The 15,559-nt window shown below is 32.3% G+C and overlaps 1 protein-coding gene across 6 annotated transcripts in view; it reads right to left on the bottom strand.

The window, feature by feature from the left end:
* Nucleotides 1-9,795: 9,795 nt before the first annotated feature.
* Nucleotides 9,796-15,559, bottom strand: part of LOC136028843 (sodium-independent sulfate anion transporter-like) — a 120,267-nt gene continuing 114,503 nt past the window's right edge. For all 6 annotated transcript variants that reach the window (XM_065706773.1, XM_065706771.1, XM_065706774.1 and 3 more), the window contains one exon: nt 9,796-11,600. In XM_065706773.1, the coding sequence (XP_065562845.1) occupies nt 11,472-11,600 (129 nt within the window). In that variant the 3' untranslated portion in view covers nt 9,796-11,471. The remainder of the gene's footprint in view (nt 11,601-15,559) is intronic.

The following is a 15,559-nucleotide window of genomic DNA, read 5'->3' on the forward strand; positions in this document are numbered from 1 at the left end:
AATCTTAACGAAAATCACACCATCGCATTTGCCGTTTCAGAAAATCCTATAGCAAAAATTTCAAGCTTATATCCACAAAAATGTGGAATTTCGTATTTTCTGCCAGAAGACAAATCACGGGTGCGTGTTTATTTGTTTGTTTATTTATTTATTTTTTTTTTTTCCCAGGGGTCATCGTATCGACAAAATAGTCCTAAAATGTCGCAAGAGAGCTCATTCTAACGGAAATGAAAAGTTCTAGTGTCCTTTTTAAGTGACCAAAAAAATTGGAGGGCACCAAGGCCCCCTCCCACGCTCATTTTTTCCCAAAGTCAACGAATCAAAATTTTGAGATAGCCATTTTGTTCCACATAGTCAAACACCATAATAACTATGTCTTTAGGAATGACGTACTCCCCAACAATACCTGGGGGAGGGAACAGTAAGGGGTTTGAACTAAAATTTTATGAACAATGTTTAGGGCAATGTTAGAGTAAATCAAAAGACACCAGTTGTATCCAGGTAATAAGAAGAGAGTGTCGATATTGTCTTAAGAATAGCTATTACAATAAACTTGAGCTTTCAGGGAATATTTGGAGAGATGTTAAACTAAATAAATAGTAATAAGAAAACATGCATCCAGGTTGTTAGAATATCTATAAAATATTCATTCGCACGGAAACCTCACAGCGAGTCTCCTTGCAACGCCAAATGATCACCTAGAAGTTGTATATATAGCGGTTAAAGCAAGCACAAACGAAAAACATTGAGTGACGTCGTTGACAGCTATCAACGTTGAAATTCTATATTCATTTATAACTCACATTTTGAATATACTAAACCATTCTAGACTTGATTTGAAATTAAAAAAAAAATAATAATAATCATATTGGCATCAACTAAAGTCAACTTTCAGATCAGGCTGAACAATATAAGAAGTAAAACAACAACCTGAAATTTCCGTTCTTAATTGTATAAGCCTTAAAAGCAAGAGTAATATTCATTATGATATCCCTCAGTAATAGATTTATAAAAAAAATATGTCTGGAAGTTGATTTTTAGAAACTTTCTGTTGCAAAGTCTCTTGAAAAATTGTAAAGAGCATTATCAAATCTTAATATGAGTGGAAATATTATTCTCTAGTGATTAAAATTTCCAAGAAAGCACATTCTAATAAATTTCTTATAATCAAAACAAAGAATAATAAAAAACATCTCTAATACGAATTTTACCTTGAATTCTGAAAATGCCCAGGAATGTAAACGCTGATTTTCTTTTTAATAGACCTTTTCAGTCAACTTCATTATTATTAAATTTAATTTATTCTCATTGCTTTTATTTTGAAAAACCAAAGTGAACTCTTCAAAATACGTACAATTTTCAATAAAATAACAAGAACGCAAATCATCTTGGAAGGCTCAATGTTGGAGAAGTGCAATAGCCAAACTCCTACTTAGCTAAAATAAAAACCAAGGCTTTGCTTCTTTAAAATTTGACTTGAGCATTCATTTGAAATTTTACATGTCTTAGACTTTGCTCATAAGCCTTATCAGTATATATCACGGGTCGGCAACTCGCGGGCCGCATGCGACCTTGCCCCAACGCAACTGAAAGGCCATTATACACAACATACATATACACAACAGACTGAAAGGGGACGCTACCTAGCACTTTTGAAAAAATCTGTAAGCACCTTTGTCCTGACATTTTATGATGGTAGAGTTAGAACTATAAATACAGACGATTTTTCGTCTGTATGTAGATAAGATTTTCTTATAATTTCCATTCTTATATTAAATTTTACAAATTAGGTTCTGTGGTAGGCCTAAAGTAAACTGGAGGTGTATAGTATATATTTTAGCTTTAATATTATCGGGAAAAGCATTTAAAATTAATGACTAATAATATATTATGAAATTTTAGCTGTCTTGATATCTTGAAATTGAATATGTTAACAATTTTCTGAGAGAATTGATCTTTATAAAGTAAAAAGGAACAGGAGCAAAATACAAAAGAATAAGGTTTGGAAAACGCAGACCTATTTTAGTTAGATGTCTAATACCTTAATGAATACATATTTAGCCCATAAGAGGGGCTGGTGTGGGTACTTTCTTTTAATCCTAACTTCTGTCTTTTTCAAAAATAAAATTTTTTAATGGAATATTAAAGCTGGTCTCCTTGCCATAGAATCTTTCACACACATATGTTGATGATAAAGTTCAGAAATAGTACACAATATGCATGGTTTCATAGAAAGTTTACTAGAGATGCATCGTTTAAGAAAATGATAAACAATTCCTCTTATGGAAGTATTCCTTAAGATACTGTAGTACAATCGACTTGTTCTATCCTAATTATGGATTTGAAAACTTAGATTAAAAAACTGAATAAGTAGATATTTACTAGTTATCATCTTTTAAATAAGAAAATTAGGAAAAGGCCCGTATGAATATATTGTTTTATGTTTAAAATAAGGACTAGTCTTTGACTTTTCTTAGAATAAAACAAAGTAAAGAACTCACCGCCTTATCTGTCCTATCAAAAACTATTGCAGATCCTTTCCTACTATCTGGTCTTATATAGCTAAAAATGAGTGTGCTACCAAAATAATGAGCTTTTGACCAAAAATCGCATGATGTTTTATCCAGATCTCTTAAGTTATTTTTAAAGCACTAACATTATACTTCAGAAAAGTGACTTTTTAAAGCACACATTTATTAAAATACAAATTTTATATATCCCAAATATACATGTGCTATATTATTTTGTATGTGAAAACTCTTGTAAAAATAAATTATATAAATACTTAATTACTTTATACTAAGAAAATAGAGCAATTTCTTTTCAAATATGACTTGTAACATCTTTTTGTGATATTTCATTGCCCTAGCGAAAAAGAATAAGACAAAAATTGAGACATGTCAAATCTTTGCTATTTTTTTTGCTGTAGCTCTGCTATGCCATTTATCGGATATAAAGGTTTCAATTGATCTTTTTTGTTTGAAGCCCACATTAATGAGGTTTACATTTAATATACTGAAACCCTATATTATTTTGTGTTTTCAGTAAAGTGATAGTTTTCTGTATTCTTACAATCATAGGAAAGTATCATCATTTGGTTTATTTGCAAAGTCTTAGTTGATATATGATAGATTAACGGTGCTGTAAAAAGTATTCTTAAATGGTTTATTTTTAATATGTCCAAACCCTATATTATTTTGTGTTTTAAGTAAAACACAAATTTTTTGTAATCCTACAAATACAGGAAAGTATCATCATTTGTTTCATTAGTTAAGGTTTTGTTTAAATGTGTTAGATAGATCACGAAATAACAATTTTGTTCGTTTCAGTTTCCTACCTTGTTCTTTACTTCTCTTTTAAATACTTCATTCCTTCTGAATCATTCTAAAACAAAAATCATGAACTATCCCTAAAATTCACTTCATTTATGCTGAAAGAGGCATCCGTAAATGGTTTACTATTAATGTCTCGAAACCTCTATTTTATTTTGTGTTTTCGATAAGGCACTAGTTTTCTGTAATCCTACAAACATAGGAAAGTATCGTCATTTGGTTTATTGGTACAGGGTGTGGTGATAGATTTTAGAAAGACCGTGAAGTAACAAGTTTTCTTTATTTCCAGTTCCAATTTCTTTCTTTACTTCCCTATTAATACTATCAATATATGACATAATCACAGTCCTAGTTTTGTGAAGAGGGCTTCATTTTGAACCCTTCTGCAAAATAATGATGAAATATCCCCAAAATGCTTGCCCTTCATGCTTTAAAATTTTTCCTAAATATTTTACTTTTAATTTACTGAGACCCTATATTCTCTTGTGTTTTCAGTAAAGCGCTAGTTTTCTGTTATCCTACAAATACAGGAAAGTGTCATCATTGGGTTTATTGGTACACGTTTTCTTGATATATGTTAGATAGACCGTGAGGTAACAATTTTTGTTCGTTTCAAGTTCCAACCGTGCTCTTTACTTCCTTTTTAATACTATCAATATATGATAATATTACAGTCCTAATGCTCTGACGATGGCTGCAGTTTGAACCTGTCTATGAAAAAATCGTGAAAAATCCCTATAATGCTTTCCCTTCATACATCAAAAGCACTAGTTTTCTATAATCCCACAATCATAGGAAAGTGATATTATTGTGTTTATTGGTACATGTTTTGTTGTTATATGTTAGATAAACCGCGAAGTAAGAATTTTTGTTGGTTTTAAGTTTCTTGCTATCAATATATGAGGGAATTACAGTCCTAATGCTGTGAAGATTGCTTCAGTTTAAACCCATCTATAAAACAATCACGAAATATCCCTAAAATGCTTTCCTTTCATACTGTAAAAAATTTCCTTAAATGGTTTACTTTTAATGTACTAAAACCCTATATTATTTTGTGTTTTCAGTAAAGCGCTAGTTTTCTGTAATCCTACAAAAACAGAAAAGGATCATCATTTGGTTTATTGGTATAGGCTCTGAGTATACACGTTAGATAGACGTTGAAGTAACCATTTTTGTTCGTTTCAAGTTCCAACTTTGCTCTTTATTTCCCTTTTAATACTATAAATATAAGCAAAATTATTTTTCATAAATTGAAAAATAAATAAATGAATAAATATATGAACGGTCCTAATGCTGCGAAGATGGCTTCACTATGATTCCGTCTACAAAATAATCTTGAAGAATCACTAAAATGCTTTCCTTACATACAGTAAAAAGTGTCCTTGAATGGTTTATTTCTAATTTACCGAAACTTTATATTATTTTGTGTTTTCAGTAAAGAACTAGTTTTCTGTATTCCTACAAACAGAGGAAAGTATCATTATTTGGTTTATTGGTACAGATTCAGTTGATATATATTACATAGACTTTGAAGTTACCGTTTTTGTTGGTTCCAAGTTCCAACTTTGCTCTTTACTTCCCTTTTAAGACTATAAATATATGATAGCGTTACAGTCCTAATGCTGTGGAGACGGCTTCAGCTTGATCCCGTCTACAAAATTATGAAAAAGTATCCCTAAAAGCTTTCCTTTCAGACAGTAAAAAGTGTCCTTAAAGGGTTTTAAACATAAAAGTGTCCTTAAACCCTATATTATTTTGTCTTTTCAGTAAAACGTTAGTATTATGTAATCTTAAAAACAAAGAAAATTATCATCATTTGGTTCATTCGTAGAGGTTTTGTTGATATTTGTAACTTTTACTTTTAATGTACTGACACCCTGGATTGTTTAGTGTTTTCAGGAAAGTGTCAACATTGGGTTTATTGGTACAGGTTTTGTTGATATATGACGATAGACCGTGAAGTAACAATTTTTGTTCGTTTCAATCTCCAGCTTTTCTCTTTACTTCCCATATAATGCTATCAATATATGATAATATTACAGTCCTAATGCTGTTAAGATGGCTTCACTTTGAATTTGTTTACAAAATAATCATGAAATATCCATAAAATTCTTTTCTTTCAAACTGTAATGAGTGTCCTTAAACGGTTTAGCTTTAATTTACCGAAATCCTTTATTATTTTGTGTTTTCAGTAGAGCACTAGTTTTCATTAACCCTACAATCATAGGAAAGTATCATCATTTGGGTTATTTGTAGAGGTTTTGTTGTTTTATGTTAGATAGACCCTGAAGTAAGAATTTTTGTTTTGTTTCAAGTTCCATATTAGCTCATTACTTCCCTTTTAATACTGTCAAAATATAATAGTATTACAGTCCTAATGCTGTGAATATGGCTTCAGTTTAAGGCTGTCTACAAAATAATTATGAAGTATCCCTAAAAAGCTTTAATTTCATACTTTAAAAGTTTCCTTTAATGGTTTACTTCGAATGTACTGAAACCCTATATTTTCTTAAATTTTCAGTAAAGCGCTAGTTTTTGGTATTCCTACACAGAAAAGTATCATCATTTGGTTTATTGGTACATGTTTTGTTGATATATGTTACATAGACTCTAGAGTAACCATTTTTGTTCGTTTCAAATTCCAACTTCGCTCTTTACTTCCCTTTTAATACAGACATGAAGAATTTAACTCGGGACGTTTTGAATTGAACTGGGGACATGAAGGATTAAAATGGGTCCATGATAAAATTAACTGGGAAAATGTTGAATTGAACTGGGAACATGAAGAATTTACCTGGGGACATGTTGAATTGAACTTTGGACATGAAGAATTTAACTGAGGACAAGTTGAATTTCTAGAGACATGAAGAATTTAATTGGGGACATGTTAAAAACCGAAGATTTTAACAAAAAGTTCAAATAGAAGCTAGTTTTTTGCATTTTTCATGAAAATAGGTCATTTCTTCAAGACGAAATCCTTAAAAAGAACCAGAACAATCTGTCTCTGAGCGAATGTCATAATTTAGAATCGTAAGAATATATGTTTTCAAATTTTCTATCATTTCTTTGCAAAGACTTGAAGATAACCTACTAATTAACTGTTCTATAAAAACATTATTTTTTTCATTTTTCAGGGACTTAGGCCTTTCTCAGCAATGAAACCTATAGAAAAAACAGGAACTGTCTTTTTCTGAATAAATCATATGAATTAGAATTCCTAGAATATTTGTCTTTCACTTTTATATGTATATATAAAAAACTGAAAATATAATGAATATTTCAATAAGAAGCTAGTTTTCTGCATTTTTCATGAGAAAAGGTCATTTTTACAAAGAAAATTAAATAAGAAAACAAGGTTTTCAACTGAAAGTAAGGAGTGATATTAAAACTAAAAATGAAAAGAAATTACTCCGCAATGGAAAGAAGTAGCTCCCTCCTCAACGACCCTCTCTTTACGCTAAAGTTTGACTATGTCTATCAACTCTACTGTTTAAAACAATAAAAATCTTTAGCGTAAAAAGCAGGGCATTGAGGAGGGAACAGCCCCTTTCATATGCAGATAATTTGAATTTGATTAATATGAATTAATGATTTATTTAAATAAATAATTTCTTGTTTTATTCATTTAAAACTAGTTTTTTATTTATTATGTATATGACAGGGTTTTTCCTCTCCACAATGCATCGCTCTATACGCTAAAATTTTTTTTACTGTTTTAAAAAGCAGAGTTTTGAGAAAGAGTTAAACCTTAGCATAAAGAGCGGGGTGTTTATGATGGAACAACTCTTTTCATACACGGAGTAATTTCTGTTCGTTTTAAGTTTTAATGTCACTCCTTATTTTCATCGAAAACCCTTGTATGTTTTATTTAATTGCAAGTTCAGATTGAGTTAAAAATTTCTAATCTGTAAGGTAAAGGATGGAAAAAAAGACATGATATACGCAATTTGTATGCCTACTTAGTGTGTTTGTGTTGTGTATTTTCTGTTAGTATGCCATCATGACATTTGTAATAAAAAAAAAAAAAAAATTGAGTTAAAGCCAATTTGATGATTTTGGAATTCAACAATAGTTTTATATTTCCATGTTGAGGATGTATGAACAGTATAAAGAATTTTTTGCTGTAATAAATATAAACCATCCTTCTGTTTCTTCATCATTTTTTCATCTTTCATCCTTTTCATCTTTCTTCTTCATTCTTTTCTTCTAATATTGCATCTGTCTGCGCAACTTAAACAATCTTGTAAATTCTTGATGTATATCTGTTATAAACTTAAATTAAATATTACTTATTAAAGCCTACCAACCTAATCTTATCCTAATCATGATTAAATCCGAACAATTTTGATCTTTGTCACAACTTTACTTTTTAAAACAATTAAAAAACTTGAGCTTAAAGAGCAAGGCGTTGTGGACGGGACACCCTCTTTCTATGCGGAATACCTTTTGTTCTGATTAAATTTTATTCTCGCTCATTATTTGCAGTTTAAAAAGCATGTTTTTTCTCTTAGAATCTGAAGGTATTTGAATTTAAAGCATGTCTTCGTTTTGGCTTACCGCAAATGAATAACTAAAACGAAATTTGCATATTATTTTATTTCCTAAGTGGCTTTTGCATAGCTTTTGATCTGATGATTTTACACAAAAAAGGGAGGAGTAAGTCTAGTTTCTTTCCAATCTTTGGCTACTAAAAAATACAACTAGATTTTTTTTGCGAACGTATTTGTTAGTAATAAACATACGCACCTTACGAATTAGCTTACGCAATGAACTTTTATATTTGTGTATTTTTATTACGTATATGAGGGGGTGTGCTCCCTGTTCAATACCTCATTATTTACGCTAAATCTTGAATTTTATCCCAAATCTCTAAGAATGTACCCTGAATTACAAAGGTTGTAGAATAAATAGTTGAAATTACTAAAAATACTTTAGCCTTAAGAAAAAGGTATTGTGGAGCAGACATATATCCTTATATAAGTAATACTTGATGATCGTTTTATGCTTTAATGCTACTCATTACTTCCAGGCGAAAATAACTTTCTTTATTTAATTTCTTATTTTTTCAAATAATGTTAGAAAATCCTTCGAAATTCTCATAAAAATTTTCTTCCCTCATGATAAATTACTCCACTGAATTATCCTTCCACGAAACCCCCTCCCTTGACTGACTCCCACCCCAACATGAAAAAGTCTTACTTTTTCAAAGACATAGTTATTATGTTTTCGACTAAGCTGAACAGATTCGTTGTCTCAAAATTTTGACCCGGTGACTTTGGGGTAGAATATGTGTGGGAGGAGCCCTAGGTGCCCTAAAATTTTGGCCACTTAAAAAGAGCACTAGAACTTTCAATTTACATTCATATGAGCCCTCGGGCGACATTCTAGGACCAATGGGTCTATACGATCACCCTGGGAAAAAAATAAGCATGCATCCGTGATCTGTCTTCTGGCAAAGAGTACAAAATTCCACCTTTTTGTGGATAGGAACTTCAAACTTCTACAGTAGTGTTCTTTAATACGCTGAATCTGATGGGATGATTTTCGTTAAGATTGTGTGACTCTTAGAGAGTGTTTTCTCCTATTTTCTAAAACAAGGCAAATTTTCTCAGGCTTGTAACTGCTTGAGGAAACTTATATATTTAAAATCAACAATAAAATTCAATTTCTTTGATGTAACTGTTGCTATGAAAATTCCATTTTTGTAGAGTTTTGGTTGCTACTGACCCGAGTCGTTCCTTATTACATTTCGTTACTACGAACTATTTCTGCAGAAAAAACCAGAACTGTCCTTCCCTAAATAATCGGTATAAATTAAAATAATGAGAATCTATTTTTACTATTTTCCATAGTACCTTAGCAAAAAATTGGAGATTAGCTAATAATGAAATGTTGTATATAAAACATGTTTTATGCATTTTTCAGGGAGGTAGGCCTTTTCTTAGTAAAGAGAATTAGAGAAAAACCCAGAACTGTCCATTTCTGAATAAATTGTATGAGTTAGAATTCCAAGAATCCATTTTTTCGCAGTGTATGTAGGTCTTTGCAAAAAAACTGAATATTATAATTAGAACTTTGATTAAAAACTAGTTTTCTGTATTTTTCATGAAAATAAGTTAGTTTTGGATTTCTGCTGTTTTTAGCTGATATTCTGCCTTTTCGTTATTATTTTAAAAAACTCCAAGTTTGATGGTTTAGCAGCAATATATAACTTTTTCCTGTTAACATTAAAAAGCAAGCAGACAAACCGAATTCAGGGTACTTTGACTTTACTAATTGCTTTCCTAGCCTCTATAAATAATTCCAACACCGTTTTCAAATTTGAAATTATGTTTTTTTTTCCAGCTTTATGTTAGTCTAGTGAACGATCTTCTGCCTAATAATAGGGAAATAGACATTACTTACAGTTTTGATTCATACAGGCAAGAATTTTTCTAGGAAGTACGGATTTAATCTAGACACATTTAGTTGCAATATAGTTTTAATCAAAATTTAGTTATAATAGTTGTAACCAATTCTATGCAAGAAATCAAATATGCTCAAGGACCAAGTGAAAACATTGACGTCTCATTTGCCAGTATTGTTGAAGCAAGTAGATCATTGACCAGTCCATGAACAGCATTAATTACCTTTTGGCATAAGTTTAAACACAAAACAAAAGGAATTTAAAGCCAAAATCTCCAGGGGCATTATTTGTGAGATTTTTTTGTTCTAACCAATCAAAGCTTCTTCCAAAATATAAATGGAGCATGTAAGTCAAATGCCATGACTGAATTACTGAGTTTCACTTAGGACATACCTAAGCTTAAGACTTGTTAATTGACCCTCACCGGACGAAAATACTTGGTGTTAAGACTTAGGATGTAGAACTGAAGCATCCACAACGACGTAGGAATACATTACTCATCATCTTGTTACTTTTTAGATGTATTCTATTTGAGAGCTCGTCCAGATTCCTACAGTGTATAAAATATTTTGAGTTTTCATGATTTAAATTAAAAAGCAAGTATTTTAAACTTTGCTCTAATTTTGATGAGAGTTCTGTGCAGATCTGAATGGACATTACATTTCTTTTTTAGAGAGAAAAACAAAAAGAAATTAGACCAAAGAAAATAAATTTTATGAAAAACTAATCTGAAAATAGGAAAAATAGAAATCGAAAAGAGGAAGTACTCCCTTTGATATGAAAAAGACCCATTAGTGCATCTTATGCAAAAATGTTTCTCTTTCTTATAACTGCTGCCATCTTTAGACTTCTGTTGCAGGTTTTTCAACAATGGTTGCTTTAACCATGTCATTTCTAATTTAGATATACGGGCTTCAGGTGATTTACGTAGTTTTAAAAATTTTGTTTTGCAAATAAAAATTAGTTCTTAGATAATATTGTTGTTTTGGGTCTATTATGTACAACAACAATGCAATCGAAAAGAGACATTTTTCCCTTTTCAATTTCTTTTATGAAGCTTCCATGAGTTGAACTTGACATGGTTAATGTAAAGAAAATTTTTGGTTAGAGGGAAACCGTAAACTAATTATGAGGATGAACAGTAAGAGAAATTAAAAACTTCCAAACAAAATAAACTGTTTGAAATTTAAATTTCCTTGCAAGGGAAAGGAGATTGTAAGAGTATTCTATTATCTCATGGGCAGCCTACCCCCCACCCTTATGAACTTATATCAGTGCAACATTTGAGCACTTACTACCTGTTGGATAGTCTTGCACCCAACTTAGCACATCTTCTATATTCCCTAAGCTTTTAGTATACTTTTCTATTTTAGAATTGCAACCTTCTTTCAATTGTTCGTACTACCTGGATTATTGTCTTGTTTAGATAAACGTCCTTGACAGGGATTAACCATAATTCTAATGGTCAGCGGTGAGTGGTAAGAGTGATTAATGGTAAAACTACTTTTTCTACGCTGAAAACGCCTATATATGGGCAAAATATTCGTTTGATTTTTTTTTTTTTCATTTACTGGGCTTAGACCCAATTATCGTCTTCAAATTTATTTCTTTGTATTTCTGTCATGGCTGGCCAATGTGGCTTTAGATCTGTTATTCTAATTTTACATGTTTTGACTCACAGAAGGTTTGAAAGAACACGAAAATATATTTCTGAACAGGATTTTAGAGAAATGTTAGCAATTGGCCACGTTCATCTTCTTTGACTGAATTCCTTGTAAGACTGTAAGAATTTTTGGCATGACATTGATAGCTATTACTTCAGCGCCCGATCCTCCAAAATCGTCTGAAAGGCACTTAAGGCTCTGAAATAAAAAACAGCTCAGATGAAACGAATGGTAAAATCAAAAGCTATACATGAATGAATAAAGAGAAAAATGTTATCCCAAAGCCCTATTCTTTGTTCTGAATCTTATAAAAAGGTTCCCTGAAGTAACTCAGATTGCCACAAATAAGGCTATATGGTAATTATACATTTGTTATCCAATAATTGTCTTTGAAAATTTTTAGAAACATTTAGCTATTTGAAGATTATAATGCTAAAAAATTAGTTCTTTTCAGAGCATTGACTTAGAATGGTTTTACCTACATCGTTAAATGTTACATCAATAGGCATTCCGTCTAACAATCACCCCTTTAAGGTTATATATGAAATACTTATAAGCTTAAATGGCTCTTCTAATAATCAATTTCTTTTTTCTTATATATAATGTCATTCTGCTTTTATAATCATGAGGTTTACTTAAAGTGTCAGGAGGGTTGTTTTTGGTTTAACAATGCTTAGTGAACAGAACTGACAATTTAGGTGTGTTAATAAAATTTTCATAAGGATGAGATGGGCTGTCAAGTCCTTTAGCTCATTAGAATTCATATCACAAAACTCAGAATTTTAGCAAAAGAATTTAAAAATATATAATAATTGAAATGCAAAAACTAGTGAATCCGTAATAAGTGGTGAGATAAGACTACTGTAGTGTCTGTAGTGTACGCTTATTAAAAATTTAGTGCTTAAAAGTAGAGAGACAGCTCCATTAGAAAAAAAAATCACCAGACATCCAGTCCAATAGTTTGTAAACGACTTTAAAGTACTTTTCAAATTCTTCTGGGTACTGAATTGTAAGTAAGGGGAGACCGGACTCAATAGTAACAGAAACTCTAAAAAACCGAATTTTGATACCAATAGATACAAAAACAAAATTGGATTGTCATGCTGATTTCAAATATATAAGTTTCACCAAATGTAATCCTACCCATAGAAGGTTACGAGCCTGAGAATATTTGCCTTATTTTCGAAAAAAGCGGAAAAGACCCTTAGAATTCACAAAATCTTAATGGAAGTCGTACCAACAGATTATGCAAATCAGAGAACCCTACTGTAGAGCTTTCAAGCTCCAATCCGCAAAAATGTGGAATTTGGTATTTTTTGCCAGAAGAACGATCACAAATGCGTGTTTCTTTGTTTTTTTTTTTTAGGGGTAATTGTGTCAACTCAGTAGTCCCAGAATGTCGCAGAACGGCTCATCTTAACGAAAATTAAAAGTTACTGCATCCTTTTTAAGTTGAAGGGCAACTAGCCCCCTCCTGCGATCATTTTTCGCAAAGTTACCGATCAAAATTTTGAGATAGTTATTTTGTTCAGCATAGTCTAAATATTTAATAGCCATGTCTTTGAGGACTTACTCTCCCAAAGTCCCTGGGAGAGGGGCTGCAAGTTATGAACCTTGCCCATTGTATACATACAGTATTGTTAATGAGTATGCATACAGACGTTTTAAGAGGGAATTTTTTCTGTTGAGGGGAGCAGGGTATTGGGTTACGTGGGGGATCTTTCCATGGTAGAATTTTTCATGTGGTAAGATAATTCTTATGAAGGGGGCACTGGATATCCCGTTATTATTTAAAAACGGTCAGTAGTTAAATTAAAAAACAAGTCTTCTCAAATGAAAGTAAGGAGTAACATTAAAACTAATAACGAAAAGAGATTATTTCGTAAATGAAGGTGTTCAACCCCTCGTCAATATTTTTCTGTTTTCACTAAAGTATTTTTAGTAATTTTGAAAGTGCTATTTATTCTAATTAAACGGCCTTTGCGATTCAAAAACCGTCATTTTTATAGAATTGGAACAAAATTTTGCCTAAAGAGATCGTACTTTAGCCTAGTGAGCGGGGTATCTACAAGGGAGTGAACCCCACTCGTTTTACGTATATAAAAAAGTTCATAAAACTCGTCTATACCTCGCTCTTTACGCTAAAGCTCGGATTTCCTAAAATAATGCCTATATTAGCAATAAGTTGTTTGTGTTATTTTCCAGCCAATCTTATCTTTTAATTCTGCCTTAAGTAGCTTCAAAAATTGTTTATTGTTGCAATGGGGCATGTTCTAGCACCCAGTCTATGCAGTAATTAAACTGAATAGGGGAGAGAACAGAGCCTTGCTTTTCTCCACTTTCGACTAGAAATTCTTCAGTTTCCTCACCATAGATTCTTATCCGGCTTGTTGACTCTGAGTAATATACCTGAAATAGTTCAATAAAATTTACAGGCATGCCATCGATTTCTAGGATATTCCAGAGTTTTTGACGAGCAATGGAGTCGAAGACCGCGGTGTAGTCGAGGAATCTTAAAGATAGAGGTAAGTTAAACCTTTAGATCTGCTGAATATATTATCAGTGAAGCCTCTGCCTAGTCTAAAGCCAGCTTGATTTTCGTGCGTATTTTACTCCTGGGAACTTTTGAAACGATTCAAGAGAATTATCACGAATATTTTTACTGCGATATCTACAAGACTTACTCCTTAATAATTTCTACATACAGTCTAGTCTTCTTTCTTATAAAATGGTATTATAATCAAAGTTCTCCAGTTTTATGGGAAGTAATTCATTTTCCATGTCTCTTGAAGGATGCTATGTATCTGTTCAGCTGTTACTTCGGGACACTTCTTACATAGTTCTGAAGGAAGGCCATCTTCACCTGGGGATTTATGGTTCTTTATTGTTTTTATTGTTTAAGGATTTCGGCTTTTGTAGGAGCGCCAAATGCAGCACCATAGGGCTTTTTCTAAGCCGATGGAGGAAGATCGTCAAGGGGGGATGAATGAGAGGGATTTAGAAATAATTGGAAATGTTGTTTTCATCTAATAATCCGATTATTCTTGGAGGAAATGATTAGTTCTTGGTTGTCTTTGAAAACCTTTGACACAGCTGCCTTTTCCCTGTAGTTTTTTTGAGAATCTGATAAGGGTTCCGGGTTTCATGAGCTCGGGCTGCTTTTTCCAATGAGGTGGCTGATTCTCCCCTCATCTGTTGACGGTCAAGTTGCGACAAGCGTTTTATTTGCTCACGAAGGTCTTTGATTGCTTCTACAAGGCCGATCATATTCCTCCTTTGCTCAACCAAGGAAAGAGTTTTAGGAGAGATCCACTATTGTCTTTTCGCTTTTTTGTTCCCTAGAAACTACCCAGCTGTCGCCGACATAATTGTTTTGAATGATCCCCATTCATACTCAAGGTTTAACGAATCAAAATCTAGTGCATCAAAGCGGTTAGTCATTTTTGAGCTGAGGGTATGTTTGACAGTTTTATCATTGATTTTACTGCTGTCAATGCCACCTTTTTCTTTATTCTTTCTGCATGTTGCAAGACGAAGGAGAATTTTTGTGATTATCAGTTTATTTTCTGACCCAGATTTCAACCCAGTATCTGCTCCCTTATAAGAACGTGAGTCTTGAACACAGCTTCTCCATCGCTGTTGGATGAGTAAGTAGTCAATTTGGGCTGTGGTAATGCCATTGTTGGAATACCAAGTTAATAGGTGGCTTAGCTAATCCTGGAAAAGAGTATTGGAAGCAGTCAGTCTATTCATCAGGGAATAATTGGCCAACCTTTCACCTTTTTTGCAAAGTTGACCTAATCCAAAATTTCCAAAAAATTTGCTAAAGGTTTGGTCCTTAGGTCCCACTCTAGCATTATTGTCTCCAGCTACAATTAGGTAGTCTCGTGTGGCTATAACTGAAGTCACGGTCTGTAGTTCCGTGTAAAAATCATTTTTCGTCTCGTCTATGGCATCAAGCGCTGGAGCATAGGCTGACAGAAGAGATATATTGTCTGTGCTGCCTTTGAGTCTAATCTTGGCTAGACGGAGGAAAACTGGTTCCTATTGTAGAAGAGCATTTCTGGCTCTTTGGCTTAGAAAGGAATCCTACACCGGGGAGTCCTGAGTTGTTCTCAATTCCTGAATAAAATAAATAGAATGGTTGGAGTGTTTCA

The sequence above is a fragment of the Artemia franciscana genome, chromosome 7 (assembly GCF_032884065.1).
Source record: "Artemia franciscana chromosome 7, ASM3288406v1, whole genome shotgun sequence".
In the NCBI taxonomy this organism is placed as follows: Eukaryota; Metazoa; Arthropoda; class Branchiopoda; order Anostraca; family Artemiidae; genus Artemia; species Artemia franciscana.